This window comes from Pongo pygmaeus, chromosome 13 (assembly GCF_028885625.2).
Source record: "Pongo pygmaeus isolate AG05252 chromosome 13, NHGRI_mPonPyg2-v2.0_pri, whole genome shotgun sequence".
Lineage (NCBI taxonomy): Eukaryota > Metazoa > Chordata > Mammalia > Primates > Hominidae > Pongo > Pongo pygmaeus.
This window is the reverse complement of record NC_072386.2, coordinates 115676654-115704587: the sequence shown is the minus strand read 5'-3', so window position 1 is coordinate 115704587 and position 27934 is coordinate 115676654. Positions and strand designations below refer to the sequence as shown.

The following is a 27934-nucleotide window of genomic DNA, read 5'->3' as shown; positions in this document are numbered from 1 at the left end:
TAGTAATGAAGTGAGAATAATGTTAGAAAAAGCTTTGAATACTGTCAGAAAATGATCAAAAGCCCAAGTGCTTGCAGAGTTCCGGTTGCCATGGTGACTAAGACTGTCGAAGCAGAATGGAATACTTAGTGGGATTATATAAGGCAGTATCTCGAGACATGTATTTGAGAAACACAGCTGTGTCTATCAGTGATATCCCTAACTTGCAGTGTTTTGCAAAAGCAGAGGCCTCCAAGTCGCTAGTTATTTGACTCCAGAGGAGCAAATACACAAAGCCAAGGAAGGCTTGGAGGCCACTGATAGTATATATAATATTATTATTATAGTACATATAATAGTATATATAGTGTGAGTGTGTGTGTATATGTATATTTTTAATTGGGAGGTGCCCCAAAGTGAAGTGTACTAGTCTTAAAATAATTCCAGAAATTATTTTTATTAAATATGCTCCTGGCCAGGCGCTGTGGCTCACGCCTGTAATCCCAGCACTTTGGGAGGCTGAGACAGGCAGATCACATGAGGTCAGGAGTTCGAGACCAGTCTGACCAACATAGAGAAACCCCATCTCTACTAAAAATACAAAAGTAGCCGGGCGTGGTGTCACATGCCTGTAATCCCAGCTACTTGGGAGGCTGAGGAAGGAGAATTGCTTGAACCTGGGAGGCGGATGTTGTGGTGAGCCGAGATCGCACCATTGCCTCCAGCCTGGACAACAAGAGCGAAACTCCATCTCCAAAAATAAAATAAAATAAAAATAAAAATAAATAAATAAATAAATAAATGTGCTCCCAGTATTCAACTTAAGAAAGAAAGTTTCTATAATGCTTCCTTTAGAAGCCTGTTTTTAGGATTCCCTTTTTCCTAAAGAGGACAACTGAGAAATTAACAGTTTGTTCCATTGACCCCTTCTTCCCCTCCCCTGCCCTTTTCTTCTTCTTCTTCTCTTTTCTTCTTTCCTCCCTCTTCCCCTTCTCCTTCTTCAGAAAATTAATATTCTCTTAGAGGCTAGTTCTGCAAACTGGTAATGGCAAGTTTATTGTTATTGAAATAAATAACCATGTTATTTTAGAGATTATACCCTAAACTGTCTGTACAAGCTTGTGATATAGGCTGTCATTTTATATGGCTTACCACCAAAAGAATTGGACTTGCCTTTGAGGTAGACTGCCACCAGAGTACAGTAGGTATCTTGATCACCTGCTCTTGAAAATCATTGATTCACTAGGCTGGGCATAGTGGCTCTTGCCTGTAATCCCAGCACTTTGGGAGGCTGAGGTGGGTGGATCACTTGAGGTTAGGAATTCGAGCCCAGCCTGACCAACATGGTGAAACCCCATCTCTACTAAAAATACAAAATTAGCTGGGCATGGTGGCGCACGCCTGTAATCCCAGCTACTTGAGAATCTGAGGCAGGAGAATTGCTTGAACCTGAGCAGCAGAGGTTACCGTGAGCCGAGATCACGCCATTGCATTCTAGCCTGGGCAACAAGAGTGAAATTCCATCTCAAAAAAAAAAAAAAAAAAAAAAGGAAAAGAAAATCATTGACCAATAGAAATTTAATATAAGCCACAAATGTTATTTTAAATTTTCTAGCCACATTAAAAACTAAAAAGAAACAAGTGAAATTAATTTTAATAATATTTGATCCGATAAATCAAAAATATTCTACTTCATCATAAATCAATAGAGAAAAATTAGTGATATTTTACATTGTTTTTTATACTAAGTCTTTGAAACACAGTATTTTATACTTAACATACATTTCGGTTAAGATTAACTACACTCAAGTGCTTAGTAGCCATGTGTGGCTGTTGCTCAGGCAAAATTCCTCCCAGTTTTAGTTTCTGTTCTCATAATGGCCGACTGTGCTTTCTGGTGAATCCATATTGGCTATTTTCGGGTTGTCTTCTTCACTGGTCCATAAGATGTTCCCAGTTTTGCTTTCTTTGTCTCCTCCAGCATAGATGCTAATAGCTTGCAGGTCTTTTGGCTGTTGGTAATTTGTCTCCAGCCACCTGGGATTTGATGGTTACCATATTACTGTATCAGTTTGCTATGGCTGCCATAACGAGGTGCCATAGACTGAGTAGCTTAAACAACAGAAATGCATTTTCTCACAGTTCTGGAGGCCGGAAGTCCAAGATCAAGGTGTCAGCAGGTTCAGTTTGTTCTGAGCCCTCTGTCCTTGGATTGCAGATGGATGCTTCCTTCCTGTGCCCTCACATGGTCATCTTTGCATGCATTTGTGCCCTGGCGCCTCTTTGTATGTCCTAATGTCTTCTTCTAAGGACGCAACTCATATTGTATTAAAACCTTCCCTAAAGGCTTCTTTTTAATTACCTCTTTAAAGGCCCTATCTCCAGATACAGTGAAATTTTGAGATACTGGGAGTTAGAGCTTCAATGTACGAGTTTTGGGAATAACAATTCAGCCTATAACCCTTGGTTTTATTGAAATGTTACCAGTGGGTTTTGCTTTATTTTCTGTTTGTTCTGCCTGTGTTGGGAAGGTATCTGAATAGATTCAATACTATGCTGTCACCTTTTCCCCAGAATCTAGAAAATTAGCTATTTAAATGCTATACTAAAATATTAAACAATAAAATAGATGAATATATTCTATTATAATATAATATATTCTATCAAAGTCAGTATAACCAGGTCTTATATGTTAGCTCCCTCTAATATCTTGTCAGGTCTTACTAGAAACATAGAGCATCTTCCCCTTTAAAGTTGCTGGTAGAAGCTGGATCGGGAATTGGTTAGGGGAGAGGTAGTTGTAGTTAGTTTTTGTTTGTTTTTTTTTTAATTTCAGTAGGTTTTTGGGGAACAGGTGTGTTTGGTTACATGAATAAGTTCTTTAGTGGTGATTTGTGAGATTTTGGTGCACCCATCACCCAAGCAGTATACACTGTACCCAATGTGTAGTCTTGTTCCTCACACCCCTCCTACCCTTTCGCGAGAGTCCCCAAAATCCATGTGTCATTCTTGTCTTTGTATCCTCATACCTTAGCTTCCACCTATGACTGAGAACACATGATGTTTGGTTTTCCATTCGTGAGTTACTTAACTTAGAATAATGGTCTCCAATTCCTTCCAGGTTGCTGCAAATGCCATTATTTCATTCCTTTTATGGCCTATCTCATATATGTGTATATATATGTATAGATGTGTGTGTGTGTGTGTGTGTATATATATATATATATATCACAATTTCTTTATCCACTTGTTGATTGATGGGCACTTGGGCTGGTTCCATATTTTTGCAATTGCAAATTGTGCCATTATAACCATGTGTGTGCATGTATCTTTTTTATATAAATAACTTCTTTTTCTCTGGGTAGATACCCAGTAGTGGGATTGCTGGATCAAATGGTAGTTTTACTTTTAGTCATTTAAGGAATCTCCACACTGTTTTCCATAGTGGTTGTACTAGTTTACATTCCCACCAGCAGTGTAAAAGTGTTGACTTTTAACCACATTCAATAGTGGTTAGTTTTTAAGATTCTTCAGGAGGCGTATAGAGAGAAAATTAAAAAGATATGTTAAGAACCCCGAAGAATTCATTAAATCCTCAAAACAATGTCATCAGTGTCTATTATCTTGGTTCTACAGATGAGAAAAACAAAGCTTTGCCAGATAAAGTCATAGCCTATGTTAATGTGATAGATTGTAATTTCAGAAGTGCTACTTCTGAGAAGTTTTTCCTCAATTTAGGAGTAAGAATTCCAAACACAGACAAATGTTTGACTCTAAGAATAGAGGCAGGCCAGGCACAGCGACTCATGCCTGTAATTCCAGCACTTTGGGAGGCCAAGGCCAGAGGATTGCCTGAGCTCAGGAATTTAAGACCAGCCTGGGCAACAAAGTGAGACCCCGTCTACAAAATAAAAAATATAGCTGGGTGTGGTAGGGCATGCCTGTAGTCCAGCTGCTCAAGAGGTTGAGGCGAGAGGATTGCTTGAAGCCAGTAGTTCAAGACCAGCCTGAGCAACACAGTGAGACCTCATCTCTATAGAAAATTTTAAAAATTAGCTGACCAGGTGCAGTGGCTCATGCCTATAATCCCAGCACTTTGGGAGGCTGAGGTAGGCAGATCACTTGAGGCCAGGAGTTTGAGATCATCCTGGCCAACATGGCGAAACCCCATCTCTACTAAAAACACAAAAATTAGTCAGGCATGGTGATGCATGTCTAAAAATGTCACAGGATCCTTAGGGTGTTTTTTTTTCCAGCCAGAAACCTCTGTGGCTAGTGGCACCTTTGCCTGAGTTTTGCTTGGGCTCACTGGGCTTGTTCCCACTACTCAGCCTGGCAGGTTGTGCTTGACTCATGCTACTGGCCCAGATCCCACACCTGCCAAGGGTAGGCCAGGTGTGGAGCAGCGAGGGGTCTATTAGCGAATGGGCATGGGGTCTGGCCACTGCGCACAGCCAAGCAAGCTAGCTGCCGTGGTGGGGCAGGCATCTCCAGGCACTGGCGCCATGCAAGTCTGCAGCTGGATTAGATGTGCCTCAAGCAGCTTCCACTGCAGGCACCCACATCTGGACGAGGGGAACATGGTGGTGGTGCCCAGAAGCTTGGAGATGCCAGGAACCACAGAGCCCCAAAGAGGATGTCACAACCCTGGCTCAGGGAGCCCATAGGTCTGAACTCCCAAAGGACCTCAGCTCTTTCCTTCTTGTTGCCTACAACGTGTCGAGCAAGGGGGCATGTTTCAGCCCTGTTTGTGTTACCATTTTTTTGAGTCCCAGAATTTGCCAGGTCCTGAGTTCTTGTCCTGCGCCCAGGAAGAATGAGATATGTGGACAACTGGAGGGTGAACAAGGTGGAGAGGAGCTTCATTCAGTGACAGAAGAGCTCTCAGGAGACCCCTAGTAGGTAGCTCCTTTCTGCAAGCAGGTTGTCCAGGCAAGTGTCCAGCTCTTAGCAGAGAGGAAACCTGTAGTAGGTTGCTCCTTCCTGCAGGTGGATCATCCCAGCAAATGTCCAGCTCTCAGCAGAAAGGAGTGGGTAGCTCCTTTCTGTAGGCATGTCATCCCACAGAGGGTACGAGTCTGGCTGTCTGGGGTTATTCTGTGCTCAGAATGGTGGAAGTGTGTGCTGATTGGTCCATGGGAGGCCATGGATGGGCCTGGAAAAAGCACCCTGAGTTCTCACTCTGGGCCATGGACTTCAACCAGAACTGGTAGCCTCATCCCCCCAGGCCTGCCTCCCATGCTTGTCAGTACCCAAAGTTTGGAGGGGGCCGAGGCAGCAGGGGGCTTGTGTGTCAGTGCCGTCATGAGCACACCCAGTCAGTTGTGACAGCTCCCAGGCTTGGCCACAACTTTGCTCCATCCCAGAGTGGGTGCCAGGAGCTGGGAGAGGCCAGGGAGCAGGAGCAGGTACTTTCAAGCATGTGGGGGCAGGGGGCTTCTTAAGACCCTGAGAACGCAGGGAAGCATGGGTTCAAAGCTGCAGCTGGGTAGCTGCAGCTGTGCCCAGGAGCACTGGGCTCCCACCCCTCCAACTCAGTAGGTGGCCTGGCTTCCACCTGTTCCTGGCCTCCACCTATTCTGTGGAGCATGCAGCCCTGGCCACAACTTCCCCACTGCAGTCGGCATCCCTGCAGCAGCTGCTCCAGATGGGCTGCCACCACCATCATAATCCCAGCTACTTGAGAGGCTAAGGCGTGAGAATCGCTTGAACCTGAGAGGGAGAGGTTGCAGTGAGTGGAGATCACACCACTGTGCTCCAGCTTGGACAACAGAGTGAGACCCTGTCTCAAACAAAAATATTAGCTGCGTGTGGTGCTATGCACCTGTAGTCCCAGCTACTCAGGAGGCTGAGGCAGGAGAATTGCTTGAGCCCAGGATTTTGAGGCTGCAATGAGCTATGATCATGTCATTGCACACCAGCCTGGAGGAATAGAGTGAGACCATGTCTTTAAAAACAAACAACAACAACAACAAACCACTGGGTCTACCAATGGGTAAAAGCAGATACTGGTGCTAAACAAGGAAATGCTCAATTGGGCTTTGCAAGTCTCAAATGCAGTTTGGTCTCGTATACACATGAACACAGAAACATGGATTGGAACAAAGTTGTCCCAGTAATATAGTCCTCTCTGTTTAAACAAGAATGTGTGAGTGGGGCAGTGTGCTCTTTGACTGAAAACCTGATTCAGAGAAGTTGGCTTATTCCTTTGCCTTTGACCACAGCTTTGTTGGAGGTCACCAGCATCCTAAGAGCCAGGGAGCAGGCCACGCACCGTGGCTCACGCCTGTAGTCCCAGCACTTTGGGAAGCCAGGGCAGGTGGATCACTTGACGTCAGGAGTTCAAGACCAGCCTGGCCAACATGGTGAAACCTCATCTCTACTAAAAATACAAAGCAATTAGCTGGGCATGGTGGCAAATGCCCGTAATCCCAGCTACTCAGGAAGCTGAGGCATGAGAATCGCTTGAACCTGGGAGGCGGGTGTTGCAGTGAGCCAAGATCATGCCACTGCACTCCAGCCTGGGTGAAGTGAGACTCTGTCTAAAAAAAAAAAAAGCCAGGGAGCAGAATGTGGTCCCAGAAAAGAACTAAGAACTTTACTTGCGTACAGAATCTAGGTGGTTATTCCATATGGTAGAAAAGAGCATTGGATTAGGAGGTAGAAGGTTTGAATTTGAATCATAGCTCTACAGCTTACTAGCCATGATTCCTAAGTAACTTCCTGTATGTGTGTTTCTTTTTGTATATATATGTGTATGTGTGTGTGTGTGTATATATATATATATATATATACACACACGCATACTCCGGTGGAATCCCTGCATTTAGGGACTGGACTAAGGAAAGAGAAGTTAATGGAAGAGATTGTAAGGACAGAAAAAAGAGTTACAAGATAGTGAGAAAGTGGTGAACAGTGCAATGCCATGGAGAGGACTGATAAAGAAGGACTGAAAGATGCCCCTTGGACTTGGATTTTAGGTGTACGTAGGGATCAATGATCTTAGCTAATTCAGTTTAGTAAAGATGGGGGATTTACAGGAAATTTACAGAGATTTCCTGAGTTTTGATATCTCAATGTTACATTTGAAACATCCCTGATAATCAGATTTAATTATTTGCACTGCATTTCTTCCTACCATAGTCTCCTGAGTTCTATTGATAGAACTGAGGATTTCAATAAAGAGAGATTAGTGTCATACTTTTACTTTCCTCCAAAATCTTGGAAAAAAGAATATGATTAGCTAATTTATAACATAGGTGCCTTTGCAAAATGTGAAATATAAGGTCATTTAAATTATGAGGTAATTCAGAGCCCTATTTAATTTAATTCTATGGACCATTAATTTTCCGTTTTTGCTGACAGTAATAATGACCAAATGATATATTCAGAGTTTAAAATCAGAGTGAAGCTCTGAGTAGTAGAGGAGTTTTTTTTGAAACTCTTTAATAGAGTACCTTAGTTAATTTTAGATGCTGATCATATAGTGGTTCGTATATTAACTTCTGTGATATGTCTCATTAGAAAAAGGATGATCATAGAAGTTTTCCTATGGAAAAATTTTAAAAAATTTAAACCCTATTTTGAAAAAGAAACTGGTGTCTTTATAACTGATTTAGACTGGAATAGTAGATGTTCTAAATTCTTTTGAGGAAAATAGTATAGAAGTTAGCCAACATTGTTCATAGCTTTAAATCGGAAAATATTTATATATTACAGCTTACTGTTAGGAGCCCTAGTATAGCATTTTAGATCACTTTTTATGTACTTTCAGCCTGCATACAAAGTTCCCTTCCTTTATAATCCTTTTTACTTGGTACCTGAAATAAAACACTGGCTTCTAGTTCTGTTTTCTCCCTTAACAGGATGTATTACTGAGATTTATTAATTTTATCAGTTTTGGAAATTCAAAGGAACTTGCAGGTAAGTGCTTACTTGAAAAATTGCCTAAAGACTTTAGATAGTATCCTTAATGAAACACAATAATTGTCAGTTGTCACAAAGTTGGTGTTGCTGACAAATGCTTGTACATAATGATACAATCTTCCTGACAGCAGCAGCTTCATAAGAGTCTTAAAGTTTCTAGCATCAACTTACATTTAAAAATATCTGATTAGGTCTTCCTAATGTAACCTCTCATTAGAGATCCATGGAGACATAAAAAAGATGAAAACTTACAATAAATATGAGAAACTAATATCTACAGTTAACCTGTTTCTGTAATCTGAAATGAATTTCAGCTTATAAGGAAAATGGAAATGGATTTTTAAAATGCAGTTTTAAACTTGCTTATTCTTGCTGTTGTGCCTGAAAATTTCAGGTAGGAAAACATTTTGCTTTCTTAGCCATTAACTTAACATCTGGTACAAAAATGCAGATGTTTTTTCACTCTTCACTTCCACCTACAGTAATTGACCTTTCATTCATATTGTGTAGCTATTCAAATTTATTAGTATGAAGTTATTTATTACAGCATTTTTAGAACAGGGAGGCTGGGTGCGGTGGCTCACACCTGTAATCCCAGCACTTTGAGAGGCCAAGATGGCAGATCACTTTAGGTCAGTAGTTCAAGACCAGCCTGGCCAATATGGTGAAACCCCGTCTCTATTAAAAATACAAAAAAAAATTAATTGGACATGGTGGTGTGCACCTGTAATCCCGTCTACTCAGGAGGCTGAGGCAGGAGAATCGTTTGAACCCAGGAGGCAGAGGTTGCAGTGAGCCAAGATTGTGCCACTGCACTCCAACCTGGGCAACAGAGTGAGACTCTGTCTCTAAATAAATAAATAAATAAACAAACAAAACAGGGAAAAACTGGAAAGAATATAAATGTTCATCAGGAAGATATTGTTTAAATAAGTTGGTTTATTATATACTACAGTAAATATTGATATAATTCTCTATGTATTAAAGAAACCTGAAATATTCTTAAATTAAATACACATTGCAGAACATTATATGTAGTTTGATCCCATTGGTGTAAAATAATGGAAAATCTCATGTATATACTTAAATGTGCACAGAGAAAGAAATCATTCTTTTTTGTTTGTTTTTTGAGACAGAGTCTCACTCAGCCAGGCTGGAGTGCAGTGGCACAATTATGGCTTACCGCAGCCTTGACCTCCGGGGTTCAAGCAATTCTCCCACCTCAGCCACCCAAGTAGATGGGACCACAGGCACCTGCCACCTGCCACCACACTTGGCTAATTTATTGTATTTTCTTATAGAGACGGGCTCTCCCTGTGTTACCCAGGTTGGTCTTGAACTCCTGGACTCAAGTGATCCTCCCACCTCAGCCTCCCAAAATGCTGGGATTATAGGTGTGAGCCACAGTGCCCTGCCAAAATCATTCTTATTGGTGATTGTTTGTGGAGAATAAAGTTGAAAGGGGAAGCAAGAGAGCATTGTTTTTACTTTTTGCTTTATATACTTTATAGTATTTTTGCTTTCTAAGAGACTTTTATTATTTTCATAATTGAAAAGGAAAGAAACATAAGGTCTCTGTGATAGATTGTTTGTAAAATGATTCCCTTCCCTGAATCCATGGTTATTACTAGTTCCCTGCCATACTGCCTCTGGGTTGGGCTAATAGATTTGCTTTGGCCAGTGGGACAGTTGCAAACATAATCCAAATACTTGAAAAATGCACATTAGAGCTTGTCTTCTCATCTGCAACTCTTAAAACCTTGTAACCAAGCCACATATAAATAAACCCAAGCTGGTCCTCGACATTTGAGAAAGGCCACAGACCACTAGCTGTCTGAGTTGCCTGAGTGAGATCTGACTGAGACTGGCAGAACTGTCCAACTGAACTCACATCTAATTGCCTACCCACAAAATGATTAGCGACTACATGGTTTTTGTTTTAAGCTTCTGAGTTTTGAAGTGGCTTGTTATGCAGCAAAAGTTAATCGATAAAGTCTCCAGTGGTGAAATCAGCACCTGCCCTTCTGCATTTTTACTGCTTTATGAGATACCCAGATTGCTATTTCTTTATTTTCTTTCTTTCTTTCTTTCTTTTTTTTTTTTTTTTTGAGACGGAGTCTCGCTCTGTTGCCAGGCTGGAGTGCAGTGGTGTGATCTCACTGCAACCTCTACCTCCCAGGTTCAAGCGATTCTCCGGCCTCAGCCTCCCGAGTAGCTGAGACTACAGATGCGTGCCACCACACCTAGCTAACTTTTTTGTATTTTTAGTAGAGACGGAGTTTCACCATGTTGGCCAGAATGGTCTGCTGTCTTGACCTCGTGATCCACCCACCTTGGCCTCCCAAAGTGCTGGGATTACAGGCATGAGCCACCGCGCCCAGCCCCAGATTGCTACTTCTAAAAATTAAGCAGAATGTAAGAGGGGGAAGAAATACTGTCACTGTCACAGTATACATACTGAGAGCTATGAAACCAATGAGTAAAGATCAGTTGGCCAGGTATAAAAAAACTTTCAGAAGATTGTCTTCTGTAATAAAATGCCACAGATCATGGCTTCTGTGAAAGAGCATAGAACTATAAGGAGATAACAGGCTAAGGTTAAATAAAGCAAGAAAGATGTTCAGGAAAGCAAAAATGCAGTTATCAGGATTAAAATGCACATCAAAGACAATAGAGTAGAACTGATACTTAGACAAGATGCTGCGCCTCAGGGTGATGTGACCGCAGACTGATCCTACTGATACTTCAAAACATTGAGCTAGTGACATTCAGGAAGAACTGGAGATGATCTCTCAGTATCCTGAGAAAATGATAAATATGAAGTCAAGAGAATGAAGATGATACAACTGAATAATTACCAATATTTTTGATGGAGAAATCAGAAAAGTTGCAATAGAAAAAGTAAAGATGAAATTTTAAAAAACATTTTACAGCATTTGGAAAACATCTAGGTAAGCAGATCCAGAGGACATATTCAGAAAACATGCTAGTTTGGGGGAAAAATTATTTGGAGACACACAGCTGCTGGCCAAGAAATAGCAGCTCAAAGGAAATCATAAATTAGATGTCATGGTATTACAGGCTTGGTGAACTACCGATGTGCACTGCGACCAGTTTATCTCAAGAAAAACATTTTAACAAAACATAGCAGGTTGAGCTAGCCACACTGATAGGCCTTGTTTCGTGGCTTTCTCAATGATGCTTTAAAAGGAAATAGTTTCATTTGAATTATTTCTTTTCTTTTTTTGAGGTAGAGTCTTGTTGGACTGCAGTGGCGCAATCTTGGCTCACTGCAGCTTTGACCTCCTGGGCTCAATTGATCCTCCCACCTCAGCTTCCCGAGTAGCTAGCACTACAGGCCTGTGCCACCATGCCTGGCTAATTTGTGTATTTTTTTGTAGAGACACGGTTTTGCCATGTTGCCCAGGCTGGTCTTGAACTCCGGGCTCAAGTGATCTGCCCGCCTTGGCCCCTCAAAGTGCTGGGATTACAGGCATGAGCCACTGCACTCACCTGTTACTTCTTATTTTGATGGCCCCAAAAATGAGCACAAGTAATTCTTTTTTTTTTTCCCAAGATGGAGTTTCACTCCTGTCGCCCAGGCTGGAGTGCAGTGGCACAATCTCGGCTCACTGCAACCTCCGCCTCCCAGGTTCAAGCAATTCTCCTGCCTCAGCCTCCCAAGTAGCTGGGATTATAGACGTTCGCCACCAGACCTAGCTAATGTTTTGTATGTTTAGTAGAGAACGGGTTTTCACCATGTTGGTCAGGCTGGTCTCAAACTCCTGACCTCAAATGATCCGCCTGCCTTGGCCTCCCAAAGTGCTGATATTACAGGCTTGAGCCACTGCACCCAGCCAAGAAATTCTTCTATAAAACCCTTCCCTTCAGGCAGTTAGATCACTAATAGTCTTAGACAGCCAATGAAACAGAAATACAATTTCCTTATTTAAGGTGACAAGACAAATATGACCAGGAAACAGTCTGGCAAGAAATACACTAAAATATTAAATGGAATTGGTTAGGTCATGGGATTGTTCTTTTTCATCTTGTACTTTTTTTTCTTCTTTCTTTTCTTTTCTTTTCTTTTTTTTTTTTGTAGGGATGGAGTCTTACTATATTGCCCAGGCTGGTCTTGACCTCCTTGGCTCAAATGATACTCTCAGTTCAGCCTCCCAAGGAGCTGTGACCATAGGCATGTAGTCCTACCAGGCCTGGCTAATTTTTTTTTTTTTTTATTTAAATGGACAAAGTTTTGCTCTTGTTGCCCAGGCCTGGAGTGCAGTGGTGCGGTCTTAGCTCACTGCAACTTTTGCCTCCCAGTTTCAAGCGATTCTCCTGCCTCAGCCTCCCAAGTAGCTGGGATTATGGGTGCCTGCCACCACGTCTGGCTAATTTTTGTCTTTTTAGTAGAGACAGGGTTTCACCATGTTGGCCAGGATGGTCTCGAACTCCTGACCTCAGGTGATCAGCCCACCTTGGCCTCCCAAAGTGCTGGGATTACAGGTGTGAGCCACTGCGCCTGGCCTGCCTGGATAATTTTTTTTTTAATGTTTTGAAAAGATAAGGTCTCTCCATGTTTCCCAGTGTGGTCTTGAACTTCTGGGTTCAAGTGCTCTTCCCCCCTTAGCCTCCCCAAGTGTTGGGACTACAGGCATGAGCCATCATGCCCGGCTACTTTTTTCTTAGTGTATTTATTTAAAACTTCTTTTTCAAAACAACATATCTGTATGCATACATGCACAGTTATATGCTTGTAAGTAAATAAAGAAGGACTTTCTCAGAATGAAGCCCTACGTTATTTGGAATAGAAGTGAAGGAGACTTACTCTATACATACCTTTTGTGCTCTTTGAATTTTATACTATGTGTATAAATTACCAATTCAAAAAATGAATTAAAATATAACCTCATAATTAAAAAAACATGAGTTTTACAAGGTGAAATAATATAAAAGGGCTTACACTATGAAGTAGTATTGTCTAAAACATCCCTCTCACCTAGAGTCCTCATTTTTCAGAGGCAATCACTTTTGACTCTTTCTGATTTTAGTTTTCCTGGTGTTTATTTTCATTTCTCAAATATGCTTTTATCACTCTTTCTTGGTTTATTAATTTATGCATTCTCCTTTGATATCCTGCCACAATAAATGAAGATTTCATTTACCTAAAAGCTACTCTTTTCCCTGCCCCGTAGAAATAGTAGCAGGAATAAGAATACTAATAGCAACTAACATTTATTAGTGCTTACTTTATGCTAGGCCTCTTTCAAGTAATCCACACATACTGTCTAATCCCCACCATACCCTCTGAATTTACGTTACCACTATTCTCGGTTTTCCCATTATTCATTTTATTTTATTTATTTATCTTTAAGACAGGGGCTCCCTTTGTTGCCCAGGCTGGAGTGCAGTGGTGCAATGATGGCTCATTGCAGCCTTAACCTCCTGGGCTGAAGCAGTCAGCCCGCCTCAGCCCCCAGAGTAGCTGGGACTATAAGCATGCCCCTGGCTAATTTCTTTTTAAAGTAAAAACAAGTTTATTAGAGAAGTAAAGAAAGAAAAGAATGGCTACTCTGTAGGCAGAGCAGCCCCAAGGGCTGCTGGTTGGCTAATTTTTAAATTTTTTTGTAGAGACAAGGTCTCACTTTGTTGCCCATGCTGGTCTCGAACTCCTGGCCTCAAATGATCCTCCTGCCTTGGCCTCCCAAAGTGCTAGGATTGCAGGCTTGAGTCACTGTGCCTGGCCCATTATTCATTTTATTAATCATATTGTCAACTACCGGCAGCACACGTTTTAAATGCTGATCATAGATGATAGTATTATCTAACTTTTTTGTGTTTTCACTAGGTGCTGTATATTGTTCTTAGGTCCTTGCCTGTATTAACTCAGTAACTCTTGTCATCAAACCTATGCTCTAGGCTCTGTTATTATTATTTCCATTTTATAAATGAAGAACTAAGGCGTAAAGTTTACTCTGTGTAACATTGTGTAGACAATTAGTGGTACCAAGCCAGTCTGACTTCAAAACCCAGTCCTTTAACCCATCCATACACCATATTGATGGTATCCCTTTGATTCCATTTTGTAAGGTAAATTTTCATTCCCACTAGTTCCATCATCTTTTCTATGTTTTCTTTGTTTCTCTTTCTTTCTTTTTTTTTTAAGATAGAGTCTCACTCTGTTGCCCAGGCTGGAGTGCAGTGGTATGATCACAGCTCACTGCAGCCCTGACCTCCTGGACTCTAACGATTCTCCTGCCTCAGACTCCGAGTAACTGGGACCACAGGTGCATGCCACCACACCTGGCTAATTGTTTCATTTTTGCTAGAGACAGGGATCTCACTTTGTTGCCCTGGCTGGTCTTGAACTCCTGGGTTCAAGCACTCCTCCCTTCTCAGCCTCCCAAAGTGCTGGGATTGCAAGCATTGAGCCACCACACCCAGCTTCTCTTCTTTTCTCATGCTTAGTTTTGGTCAGTTATAACTTCATGTTTTTATTTCACAGAACATAAAATGTGCTTACCATTCTATAATCATAGTTAAATATTTTGTGTTTCATCTATACGTGGACTCTAAAAGTTGAAAACAGATAATAAACAACATTTTGACATATAACTATGTAAATATTATACATAGCAAAGCCAGGAGTTGAGAAATGATCTTTCCTTCTCTGTAGTTCCAGTGTATATCTCAAATGAATTCATCCTTAAGTTCACATTCAAATGGATCACTCTTTTTTACACTATTTGTTTTCTGGGTTTGTTTGTTTGTTTTGAGACAGGGTCTTGCTATGTTAGCCATGCTAGAGTACAGTGGCATGATCACAGCTCACTGCAGACTTGATCTTTGGGCTCAATGAATCCTCCCATCTCAGCCTCCTGAGTAGCTGGGACTACAGGTGTGTGCCACTACGCCTGACAAATTTATTTTTTATTTTTTATTTTTGTTTGTAGAGACTGTGTTTTGCCATGTTGTCCAGGCTGGTCTTGAACTCCTGGGCTCAAGCTATCTGCTTGCCTAGGCCTCCCAAAGTGCTGGGACTACAGACGTGAGCTGCTGTACCCTGCCCTGTTTTTCTTTGTAACCTCTCTGGGTTGAGTCCTTTCACATGTAGTTCCTTTCTCATGTTTTCTAGGTTCCAGCTTTCTTCACTCTGTTATATGGAAGGCACTAGGCTGGGCATTTTCAGTTTGCCCTTCCAGATCTACTTTTTGCCTTTTGCCTCTTTTCCTACCCTGGGAGACTAACATTTATAGGCTTCTCCAACTGATATCTTTGCCCTCTGTCTTCCAGTTGGGCTCCACCAGTGGAAAGGGTCAGCAGGAGGTTGGAGGGCAGGAGTAGAGTGAGCACAGATGTGTATTTTGCCAGCTCCCTCCCTTAAGTTTTGGGAACTGCCCCCTCCCTCTGCTGCACCAGGCCTAAAGGATAGTAACTTAGCCACAGATCCTTAAAGTGTTTCTTGTTGGTTTCCCTTGACTCTGTTCACATCTTTGTAGCCTCTTTATCAAACTCTTCCCAGTGACCCACTTGTGTGTCATCTATTTCCTGCCAGGATTTTGATTGGTGGGAAGTAATAATATTGATATTTCTTCATATAATAATGATATTTCTTCATCAAGTGTTGTTCTTTCAGAAGTTTCTTGAAATCTCTCATCTACTGATTGGCTCCCTCTCTTTTTATTTCTGTATGGAGCCTCGAGAGAGAAGATAAAATTATATGCTCAGTTCATCATGTATTGCTTTTTTAATTATATTACTCTTTTTAAAAATAACATCTTTATTGGGATATTCAGATATCTTACAAGTTACCTTTTGGAAGTATACAACTCAGTGGTTTTTAGTATCCTCACAGGTTATGTGCACCCATCACTACAGTCAATTTTAGAACATTCATTATCCCCTAAAAGGACCCTGTACCCATTAGCAGTTATCATCTTTACTTTTTAAATGCGGGAAATAAACCTACATAAAAAGACCAGAAAGACTTCACGCTCTTGAACTGTATAAACTGACTCTAGCCTACCTGTTGTACCTTTTTTTTCTTTTTTTGTTATACCTTATTTTCTACTAGTTCCCATAATACATCATTTATTTAATTCAGGCTGTTTTGCTACTTGTGCTACAAAGTGTTATTAACTTATAATTGTCGTTGCTTCTCTTATATATTTTATTTATCTCTGTCTCTGATAATCTCTTAATCTCTTCTTTCTCTTTTGCCTATCCAAATCTTTCTCTTTGTGAAGCATTTCCTGGCTACTCAAGCCTTCCATTTTCATTTTAATTAATTAATTTTTTTTTTTTTTTGGAGATGGAGTCTTGTGTTGCCCAGGCTAAACTTAAACCCCGGTCTCAAGCAATCTTTCCGCCTCAGCCTCCTGAGTAGCCAATGTGTCCCTTTTCTAAACTCCTTATTACTTTTATTCAGTGTCATGTAATTTAGTACTTATTTGCAGTTTTTTCTACATGTGTGATCATATTTTCTGTCTATTACAACCAATAATCCTATTAATTGAAGAGATCACTTTTCACATTACTTTATATGGCCTTCATAATTCTTAGCACTTGATAGAATAATATTAATAGGCTGGGCGCAGTGGCTCACACCTGTAATCCCAATACTTTGGGAGGCCAAGGTGGGTGGATCACCTGAGGTCAGGAGTTCAAGACCAGCCTGGCCAACATGGGGAAACCCCTTCTCTACTTAAAAAAATACAAAAATTAACTGGGCGTGGTGATGGGCGCCTGTAATCCCAGCTACTTTGGAGGCTGAGGTAGGAGAATCGCTTGAACCCAGGAGGCGGAAGTTGAAGTAAACTGAGATCGCGCCACTGCACTCCAGCCTGGGCAACAGAGTGAGACTCCATCTCAAAAAAAAAAAAAAAGCATACTATTAGTAATCAGGTTTTCTCCTTCCATTGAGTGTCTTCACAATATACCTTGCCTAACAGCAAGGTGGGTGACACCAATAGCAAGATATCCTGATGGTGCAAAAGGAAAGCTACCCAGAGGCCAGGCATGGTGGCTCATGCCTGTAATCCCAGCACTTTAGGAGGCCGAGGCGGGTGGATCACCTGAGGTCAAGAGTTCAAGACCAGCCTGACCAACATGGCGAAACCCTGTCTCTACTAAAAATACAAAAATTAGCCAGGCATGGTGGTATGTGCTTGCAGTCCCAGCTACTCAGAAGGCTGAGGCAGGAGAATCACTTGAACCCGGGAGGTGGAGGTTGCAGTTAGCTGAGATCGCGCCACTGCACTCCAGCCTGGCAACAGATAGAGACTCTATCTCAAAAAAAAAAAAAAAAACATATATTCATTTTACTATTAAACATTTGAGTGTTTTCTCTGTTTTAAATATTTCTGTAGACATTTTAGTTATAGGGATCAATATAAATACAGTCTGTACTTCTTAATTGAAAATAGTGCTAGTGGTGGTCATAGGGGTACTGATTGAGACAGAGTTGAACTAGCACAACAAAGGTGGACAGATAAACTTAGAGAAAGGAGTAGGGGGCCCAGAAACAAAAACATGTATTTTACCTGGCAACCCTAATTAGAAGAGACTGGCTCTAAATTGATAATCCGTGAATCTGCTGGTGGTACCTAGGGGTCATTGTACTGTTCTCTCTACTTTTGTATATGTTTGAAATTTTCCATCATAAAAAAATTAAAAGATATAACTTAAAAAATAGAGATACCTTTCACAAAAACAATGAAAATATGAGACCTTACAGTAATATGAACCAGGAAATATAGAACCTTTATGGAAAGAGTTGTAAATGTATTTAATGACAATGTTTGTACCATAAATGGAAAGAAATGCTATTGACAAAATTAGAAAAAAAATGAATTCCCCAAATTGATCTCTAGATTTATTCATTTACCACTAAATTCAATGAATTTATTGCTCCTTTTTTTTTTTAAAAAAGTGTCCGGGTGCGGTGGCTTACACCTGTAATCCCAGCACTTTGGGAGGCCGAGGCAGGCGGATCACGAGGTCAGGAGATCGAGACCACAGTGAAACCCTGTCTCTACTAAAAATACAAAAAATTAGCTGGGAACGGTGGTAGGCACCTGTAGCCCCAGCTACTCGAGAGGCTGAGGCAGGAGAATGTCATGAACCCAGGAGGAGGAGCTTGCAGTGAGCCAAGATCGCGCCACTGCAGTCCAGCCTGGGCGGCAGAGCGAGACTCCGTCTCAAAAAAAAAAAAAGTGACTTCAATAGTACAAATCTTGTGAAATGTAGTTGACTCTTTATAATTTGATTCAAATTATCTCCATGTACCAATAGCCATACCCTAAATTCTTTGAGACACGTCTGTCTTCTAGACTTTATTAGAGATACCTTGAGTTTATCAGGTTTCTACAAGACAGCCAAATTCTTAAATTCCTTTCCCGAATCTGTTTTGTCCCACTGAATAAAGGTACTTGGGGCCATCTTCATCTATTCACAGACTTTAATGAAGAAGTTTTGCCCTTGAAGATGAGGCTGAATTTTAATAGGCATTTATGGATAGCATTTCTCAATTATATCTTTTACAGTTACGCATTAGTAATTGTTGTATCTTTCAATCTTGTAAGTTCTTGAATTTGTGGATTTTCTTTTTCTTTTCAACTCCGCTTGCAGCTAATTCTTTTCTGAATTCATCTTTTTCTCGTAGTATTTTAAGTGTAGCTAATAGCATCCAGGGCTAGCAACATACTGTTTCCCAACCTCTTTGTATAAATCAACAAGTTCATTAATTGTAGTATCTGCTTTCTCAGTTTTCTCAGGCAAATGCAGTGTTACCATTGCATTATATAGGTCATCATTGTTTCCAGCCTTTGGTAACAGTTACTTGCTACTCAGTCCCAATTGCAGGTGTCACATATGTTACATGTTTGTTATGGCAATAACCTACTCCTGTTACCAGTTTCTAGACTAGCTTTTCCTAAGTAAGGCTGCTTAACAACCCTCAAATTGTAGTGCCTTCCTACAGTAAAGATGTGTTTCTAGCTCCCACATTAGCTACAAGTTGTCTGTGGTTTTGGGGCTCTGTTAAATGTGTCTTACTCAGTGTTCCAGGCTGAAGAACAGCCCTATCTTTGTCTTAGGTCAGAGGGAAAATTGAAAATGCTGAAACACTCAGTGCTCTTAATCTTCTCCTAAGATATGATGTAAATAACTTACAATTATATTTCATTGGCCAAAGTAAGTTAATACGGCCAGGCCCAATGTTTGTATGGTAGGGAGTATTTGCCTCTCAAAGACTGTACTATAAGTCACCAGGTTCAAGGACAAGGATGTATATTTATCTTATAGGGAGAGGATAGAATAGTGCAGAACAGTAATACCATCTACATATCGATTTCTAGGTATATTTTCTAAAGCAGTGTTTTTCAAACATTCAGCTGAGTTCTTAGCTGAAGATAAACATTTGGAAGTTGTCAGTATATAAGTGAGTGTGAATAAGATCACCCAGGGAGAGGGAAGAGAGTACCAGAAACCTCATGGGAGAGGCATCTGCAAAGAACACTAAGAACGACCTGTCAGAAGTAGGGAGGAGAATAGGAAAAGAGCATGTCCTGGACCCTAGTTATAGAATTATTTCTGCTCCAAAAAGTGTAACTTTTTAAAAAAAGAAAGCCTGATTGCAAGCATTTTTCATCTGTCTGGTTTGTACCATCACAAGACTTAATTTCCAAATAGCATAAGAAGTTTAATATTAATACATGCTCATTTACTATTTCAGAGATTTGCCACAATATGGACAGAAGCAGTGGCAGTCCTATTTTGGAAGAACTTTTGATGTTTACACCAAACTCTGGAAGTTCCAGCAGCAGCATCGGTAAATGAATTTTATAGTTAAAGGAGAGTGAAGGCCTGTTTTGTATTAGTCACAGTTTTTATCTTCACTACTTCAGTGCTTTTTGTCTTGGTGCTTTTTCTTTTTTTTCACCAACAAAGCAAAGGTAAATCTTGGTGCTTTTAAAATAACATATTTCATCTTTATAACCCAAATGAAAACAAATTTATTTCTTTCCTATTTATTTAAGATTTTAAAATGTATGGCCAGGCATGGTGGCTCATGCCTGTAATCCCAGCACTTTGGGAGGCCGAGGTGGGAGGATTGCTTGAGCTCAGGAGTTTGAGACCAGCCTTGGCAGCATGGCTAAACCCTATCTCTACAAAATACACAAAAAATTAGCCAGGTGTGGTGGTGCGCAGCTGTAATCCCAGCTACTCAGGAGGCTGTGGCACGAGACTCACTTGAACCCTGAAGGCGGGGAGGTTGCAGTGAGCTGAGATTGCATCACTGCACTCTGGCTTGGGCAACAGAAAGAGACCCTGTCTCAAAAAAAAAAAATAAATAAATAAAAATAAATAATAAAATAAGGGTGGGTGCAGTGGCTCCTGTCTGTAATCCCAGCACTTTAGGAGTCTGAGGTGGGTGGGTAACTTGAGGTCAGGAGTTCAAGACCAGCCTGGCTAATATGGCGAAACCCTGTCTCTACTAAAAATATAAAAATTAGTCGGGCATGGTGGTGCACACCTGTAATCCCAGCTATTCAGGAGACTGAGGCAGCAGAATCGCTTGAACTCGAGAGGCGGAGGTGGCAGTGAGCCCAGATCATGCCACTGTACTCCAGCCTGGGCAACAGAGACACACTCTGTCTCAAAAAAGGAAAAAAGTAATGTTCTTGTCTGATTTTTAAAGGCAATATTATATGTGGAATGGTTCAGATCAGCTAGAGTATAGGTAGGATGATTTATGGTTTCATTCTAAAATACATGTTTATTGGCCAAAGTAGTTTCTTTTTATATTTCAACTTCTAAATAGACATTTAATAAATGCTTTTTAAATTTAATGGAATGACTACATTGAAATCTAATGAAAAATTCATTAGCTTTGCTGAATTGGTTGGTATTTTGTCCTATTGAATTTACAGATTTGATTAGTTTTGGAATTTATAGACTCTTATTTCTATTTTCTTGTATCCTATATAAAACAGACAAGTCTTGGATAATCGGTATGGCTTGAAGCGCTGGCAAATAGGAGAAATTGCTTCCAAGATTGGGCAGCTATACTATCATTATTAGTAAGTAAATTACACATGGAAAGAGTAAAGTGTTGTCTGATTAAAACATAGCATACAGAAGTATACATACATAATATACTCATTGCTAGGCATGAAAATCTTGAGTTACAAATGAAACCCTAGTAGTTCGGACCAGATTGATCAAGACAATGTTGTGCAATAACCTTCCATAGTCAAAGTACTATTTGTTTTAAAGACTTGCCTCCCAAACACTTCATTTGGTCAGACTCATTTATAACTTAAAAATTTGATCTTGGTTTTAGATAAATGATTAATACTAAAGGATTTATTGTTCTTGCAGCTTCACTTGTCTTAATAATGTGTAGCATTATATTATAACTTGTATGTATGAATGAATGGTTTTCAGAAGGATACTTTAAAAAACTCATACTTGCAGGATATGTTTGAAAGATATTTTTTATTATATCCTTAGAGCACTAACATCTATATAGTCCCATCCCTGAGTTCAGAGAACAAGAAGGGTCCTTTTAGGAATCTAAATCTCATCATCCTGAAGTGATAATCAGGTATACAATAAAAAAGGCTTGGACCATTTGTAATCTAAAAGGCAATAAAATGGCTGGGCGTGGTGGCTCACGCCTGTAATCCTAAGACTTTGGGAGGCCAAGGTGGGTGGATCACCTGAGGTCAGGAGTTTGAGACCAGCCTAGTGAAACCCCGTCTCTACTAAACAGATAAAAAAATTATCCAAGTGTGGTGGCAGGTGCCTGTAATCCCAGCTACTCGGGAGGCTGAGGCAGGAAAATTGCTTGAACCTGGGAGGCAGAGGTTGCAGTGAGCCGAGATCATGCCATTGGCACTCCAGCCTGGGCAACAAGCGTGAAACTCTGTCTCAAAAAATAAAAAATTAGAAAAAAAGAAAAAAAAAGTCAATAAAACTTCTTCCATTTCCTACATTTTGGCATACCGCTCCAAATTCCCACCATTAAAATCACTCTCTTGGGTAGAATATTTTCTTAAAAAGTCCCTTGTAAAACTAGAAATGTTTTCTCAGGTAGAAATATTTTCTTAAAAAGTCCCTTGTAAAACATAATTCATTAACATCCCCTGAAGATTTGTATGGATTAGTGCATTCCTCAGTTCTGTGAGGACAGAAATTAAAGAAATGAGCCAAAGGACTGTATGGATTTGAGGAAGTGGCCTAGTCCTGGGAGAGGATTTCACTGGATGGAATGCTGTTTGGAGAGTCCCTTCAAAGAATGAGGATAATGAGTAATATGGGTTGGCATCAAAAAAGGCTTGGATGCAGTGTGGAGGTTTTTCAAAAAATTTCATTATTTCTTATACATTTTAAGGGTGATATGATTATTGTCTTGCCGATTCAAATTTAGGACAGTCATTCCCACCACCCCCGCACCCGGTGCCACAGAGGAATACAGTGGTATCTAGAACAAGTATTTACCATGGTGAAGAGTCTCTGACACTGTCATATTTAAAAATATTTTTTTTCTCATAGCTTACGCACATCTGAAACCAGCTATCTGAATGAGGCTTTTTCCTTCTATTCTGCAATCAGACAGAGATCATATTATTCTCAAGTCAATAAAGAGGACAGGTATGTATCTGCTATGTTTTTAGGAAGATGAGGATAAAACATTCAGTCTTTAGTCTGCATAGAAATTGTGCGGAAAAGCATACATTTGTTTATAACTTGTACTCATTTACCAGGCTTTATTGAGTGCCTACTATGTAGTAGACCTTCGAAAGCATAGAGAAGTATATGTTACCTAAGCAATAAATATCAAAGATGTTTAACAGATGTCACAATGCCAAAGGAGGGTTGGGTTATTGTTTTACAAGAGATTGGCTTCACACAGATTTAATAGAAAAGAAATGACTCCAAAACAAGGTTTAGCTAATAACATTTATTCTTTAGCCTGTGTAATCTTAATTCATATCTCTTCAAAAGCCTGGTGACAACTGTCATGTAGGACCAGGGAATAGCCTGCTAATGCTGTTTGAATTCTCTCTTTTTTTTTTTTTTTTTTTTTGAGATGGAGTCTCGCTCTGTTGCCCAGGCTGGAGTGCAGTGGTGCAATCTCAACTCACTGCAACCTCCACCTCCACTTCCTGGGTTCAAGCAATTATACTGCTTCAGCATCCCAAGTAGGTGGAATTACAGGCTTGTGCCACCACCCCCGGCTAATTTTTTTGTATTTTTTAGTAGAGATGGGGTTTCACCATGTTGGCCAGGCTGGTCTCAAACTCTTGAACTCAAGTGATCCACCCTCCTTGGCCTCCCAAAGTGCTGGGATTACAGGCGTGAGCCACTACACCCAGCCTGGATTGTGATTTGATTACTTCCAGATGAGTATGGAATTGTGGAAGAAATCAGAGATCTTCTGGAGAATCTTTCTTGCTAGTATTCTGGGAATTGTTGGATGAGAAAGTTCAGGCACAGAAGGTCTGGATATTCTCTCTACCCCAGCAACAGAACTCACAGTTTTTATATGGTGAAAAGATTATATTCTCTTAGCAATAGAAGAAAACAGTTTTGACATGTTTCTCTCGAGAACACTTTGTGGTTGACTGTTGTAAGCTTTCCAACTAAACAGTGACATTTTGGGGAAAGCCCTACTCTTGTAAATCTCCTTAATTTCCTTGCATGTCTTGTTCAGACTTGTCTAGGGGCGTTTGCATGGCACATGTAAGGGGTGCAGATGCTGGAGTGTACATTTTTCATATCTTTTTGTCATCCCCTTACATCAGAAGTTCCATCAGTTACTTTTCCCTTAGGTTGTCCTATAGTTTGCTTCACATATTTTCACTACAGATATATTTCCTTTAGTATTTTTGGCTAAGTCTTTAATTTATCTAGAGTTGATTATTGTATATGATGACAGATAGGGGTTCAGTTTCATTCTTCTGCATATGACAATTCAATTTTCTCAGCACAATTTATTGGAAAGAGTGTCCTTTCCTTGGTGTATGTTTTTGCCATCTTTGTCAAGCATCAGTTAGCTGTATTCACAAGTACCATAATGTTTTGGTTACTATAGCTTTGAACTATAATTCGAAGTCAGGAAATGTGATGCCTCCAGATTTGTTCTTTTTGCTTAAGATTTCTTTGGCAACATCATCCACAACAACTAAAAACTCTATTAAAAAGTGGGCAGAGGACATGAATAGACATTTTTCAGAAGAAGACATACAGATGGCCAAGAAGCATATGAAAAAATGCTCAACATACTTAATCATCAGAGAAATGTAAATCAAAACCACAATAAGATACTGTCTCACATCAGCCAAAATGGCTACTATGAAAAAGATGAAAAATAACAGATGTTGGCAGGATGCATAGAAAAGGGAATGCTGATACACTGTTGGTACTAATGTAGATTAGTACAAGCTCTATGAAAAACAGTATGATGATTTTTCAAAGAACTAAAAATAGGACTGGCATTTGATCTAGCAATCCCACTACTAGGTATCTACCCAAAAGAAAATAAACCATTATATAAAAAAGAAAAAAAAAAAAAAAAAAAAAAATTCTTGCTATACTATTTGTCTTAATTCTTGGCGAGATAAATTATATCTTAAAAAATGCGAAAGAGCTGTGTAACATTTTATCGGCATTAAAAATACATATTAGCAGAGAACTATTTTAAGTAATAGCAAAACACTTTATATAATTTACTTTTCTGCATTTTCTAATTTGACAAAAGGGAAATTGGCTTTAATCTTAATACCCAACAGTTTGATTTATTGCCATAATTTTATGCCTTAATAACAAACATCAAATTTGAATTGTTTTCCTGTGCAGTTTCCTAGATCAGAGCATATTATTTAGAAGTAGGATTATTTGGAATCAGGATGACAAAAACTCTTGCTTTGTGCCAGTAAATTAGAATCAAAGGACAATCTGGTGTGCAAAACCTTGACCTTGCTGTGTGTGGTTAGGAGGGGCTTTGTTCAGTTTGTAGGTTGTTTCTTAGTTTACACAGGGTAAGAGTGCTAGTCAAGATTGCAATCAGCAACAGCTGCTAAAATCAAGAGCCAGGAGAGAAAACCAAGTAAGGAAGTATTCCACAATTTCACAGTTCATTTAAAAGGCAAAAATCTTCACTCCTCAAAAGGAACAAATTCTCTCTGCACTGTCTCGACAGCTAAGGATTATGTTGAGACCAGGAGGAAGAAGCAGTTTGTTCCAGCAATCTCAAGGTTAGTGTCTGTCACTAAGCATAGACCACTCCCAGAACATCTCATTCCATGGGTCCATCCTGCTTAGGAGAGGAGATATTACATACAGCCACTCCTCCTAGGAGCTGCACACCCCAATTCTGTTGCAAATGGCCAAAGCTGAACCTGGTTGGATTTGGAGAAGGTGAAGATTCTGAATACCCAAGAGGTTTTGTGGAGATGTTACAGTGAGCCACCTGGAAGAACAGAGTTTCCTAGGCAAGTGTGTAGTTAAAGAGTCAGTGTCTTGTAAGTAGGGAGCCTAACAGGTTGGACAACGCTGGAATTCTGGAGTCCATAAGTTTGTTAAGAGCTTAAAAAAAATGGCCGGGTGCAGCGGCTCACACCTATAATCCAGCACTTTGGGAAGCCAAGGCAGGTGGCTCATGAGGTCGGGAGATCGAGACCATCCTGGCTAACATGGTGAAACCCCGTCTCTACTAAAAATACAAAAAATTAGCCGGGCGTGGTGGCATGTGCCTGTAGTCCGAGCTACTCGGGAGGCTGAGGCATGAGAATCTCTTGAACCGGGGAGGTGGAGGTTGCAGTGAGCCAAGATGGCGCCACTGCACTCAGTCTGGGTGACAGAGTGAGACTCTGTCTCAAAAAAAAAAAAAAAAAACCTTCATAAAAAGCCTTCAATTTTACATTCATATTTCCCACTGGACAAAACTTAATACTGTCACCACTTATGTTGACGTTGACAACATGTCAACATGTCATTTATTGTTCAGAAGAAACATAGAGTAAGTAAAGTTTGCTTGTTATTATTTTAAGAAAAATAATTTTAAAGAATATGAGGAGAATGTGTAACTTCAGAAGAGGTAGAGGGGGAAAGTGAATAATAAAATTATGATTATTACAATAGAAGGCAGAAAAGGAAAATAAACTCCAGTTATGTTGATGTCAACATAAGTGGTGACAGTCTTAAGTTTTTTTCAGTGGGAAATATGAATGTAAAATTGAAGGCTTTGGCACTTCGTAATGGTGCTGATGGTAAAGAGGGCTTGATGTGGACCCTTCCAGTGAGTCACACTCCTTTTTCTACAGTTTGATACGGAGTCAGTTGGTAGGCTAGGGGTTGTGGTTCAGGTTATTGGGCTTGATTGAGGTGGCCTCTCATGTGTGAGTGGACAGCACTGACGCATTTCATCTGTGCTTTGCTGCAGTTCATCACAGTGGCTTCCAAAATAGAAAGCACCCACCCACTTCTGTATGCTTATTGAATATAAGGATCAGCTAACTATGGCCTGTTTGCATGCCAGATTGGGCCCATGGCCTGTTTTTGTACTGTGTGGCAGTTTAGAATTTTTTTTTTTTTTTTACATTTTCAAAGGGTTGTAAAAAGGGAAAAGATGAATATGCTACAGGCACCAAATGTGGCCTGCAAAGCTTAAAATATTTACCATCTGGCCCTTTGTAGAAAGTTTACTGGTTGTATAATCCATGATATAGATTCATAGAACCTATTTTTTTAATCAAAAAAGTAACAGAATTAAGTCATTCATATTTCAAGTTTGAATTGACATCATCCTTCTACTAATTTTCTTTGTTTTGAATTCCACTTTTGACACTATGATAGGCTAGATAACCTGAAATACTAAACACCTAGAAATGCTGGATAAAATAGGACAATCATCCTTTTAAATGGAAAACTTAGTTGTCAAGAAAGTAAGGAAGTCCCTAGTTCATTTTCCCGTTGCTGTGGTGACCTTGGAGGGTGGGGTGATTGGTTTGGGTGACATAAAAGAGCAAGGAAGAAGAATATTGAAACCAGAAGGGGAAGGTATGATATACAAGAAGGATTGGTAAGAAAAAATTATCCCCTTGTATTCTAAAACATCGATTTGATGGGGCAGTAATCATCATAACAATGGCTGATTGACATTATTAAAATAAAATGGAGCCAAATCTAGATAACAATAATATGAAAGAAGAAAGGGGATAAAGAATTAAACCATTCTAATATCCATTTATTCTTCAGAATAAACATAAAGTTTACTTGTTAATATTTTAAGAAAACTATAATTAGAATGTGTAACTTCAGAAGAGGTAGAGGGGGAAAATGAGTAACAAAATGATGATCATTACAATGAAAGGCAGGAAGGGAAAATAAACTCCAAAAAGTATAAGTAGCACAAAATAATAAAATAGAAACAAATCCAAATCATGGCAAGTAAAAGTGATCTAAACTTCCTTGTTAAAAGACAAAGATTATCAGTATGCCTCTTAGAAAAACCCAGTAATATACTGTTTTATTAAGAGACTCTTCAAGGCCAAGAGCGGTGGCTCACACCTGTTATCCCAACACTTTGGGTGGCTAAGATGGGAAGATTGCTTGAGGCCAGGAGTTCAAGACCAGCCTGGGAAACATAGCAAGACCCGGTTTCTACAAAAAATAAAAATAAAAAAATTACCCAGGCGTGGTGGCACATGCCTGCAATCCTAGTTACTCCGGAAGCTGAGGTGAGAGGATTGCTTGAGCCCAGGAGTTTGAGGCTGCAGTGATTTATGATGGTGCCACTGCACTTCAGCCTGGGAAATAGGGCAAGACTATCTCTTTTAAATAAATAAATCCTTCAAAGATGTAAGGTAGACAGAGAAAGATAATGAGACAGCTACTAAGGGGAAGAAATGTGTACGTGTATATGCATTTCTTATGTGTATACTGTGTGTATATTTAAAGGTAGAAAGTATTATTGAGAATAGAGGTTTACTCTGATGAAAGGAACGATTCAGGAAAATAT

At 39.9% G+C, this 27934-nt stretch overlaps 1 protein-coding gene across 7 annotated transcripts in view; it reads left to right on the top strand.

Annotated features, from left to right (window-relative positions):
• SCAI (suppressor of cancer cell invasion) overlaps positions 1-27934 on the top strand; it is a 193076-nt gene that overhangs the window by 94603 nt on the left and 70539 nt on the right. For all 7 annotated transcript variants that reach the window (XR_010123426.1, XR_010123425.1, XR_008504460.2 and 4 more), the window contains 3 exons: positions 19640-19735; positions 20901-20987; positions 22465-22563. Coding sequence is in view for 3 of the 7 variants with exons in the window: in XM_054500083.2 (XP_054356058.1) it covers positions 19640-19735; positions 20901-20987; positions 22465-22563 (282 nt within the window). In the remaining 4 variants the exon portion in view is untranslated. The remainder of the gene's footprint in view (positions 1-19639; positions 19736-20900; positions 20988-22464; positions 22564-27934) is intronic.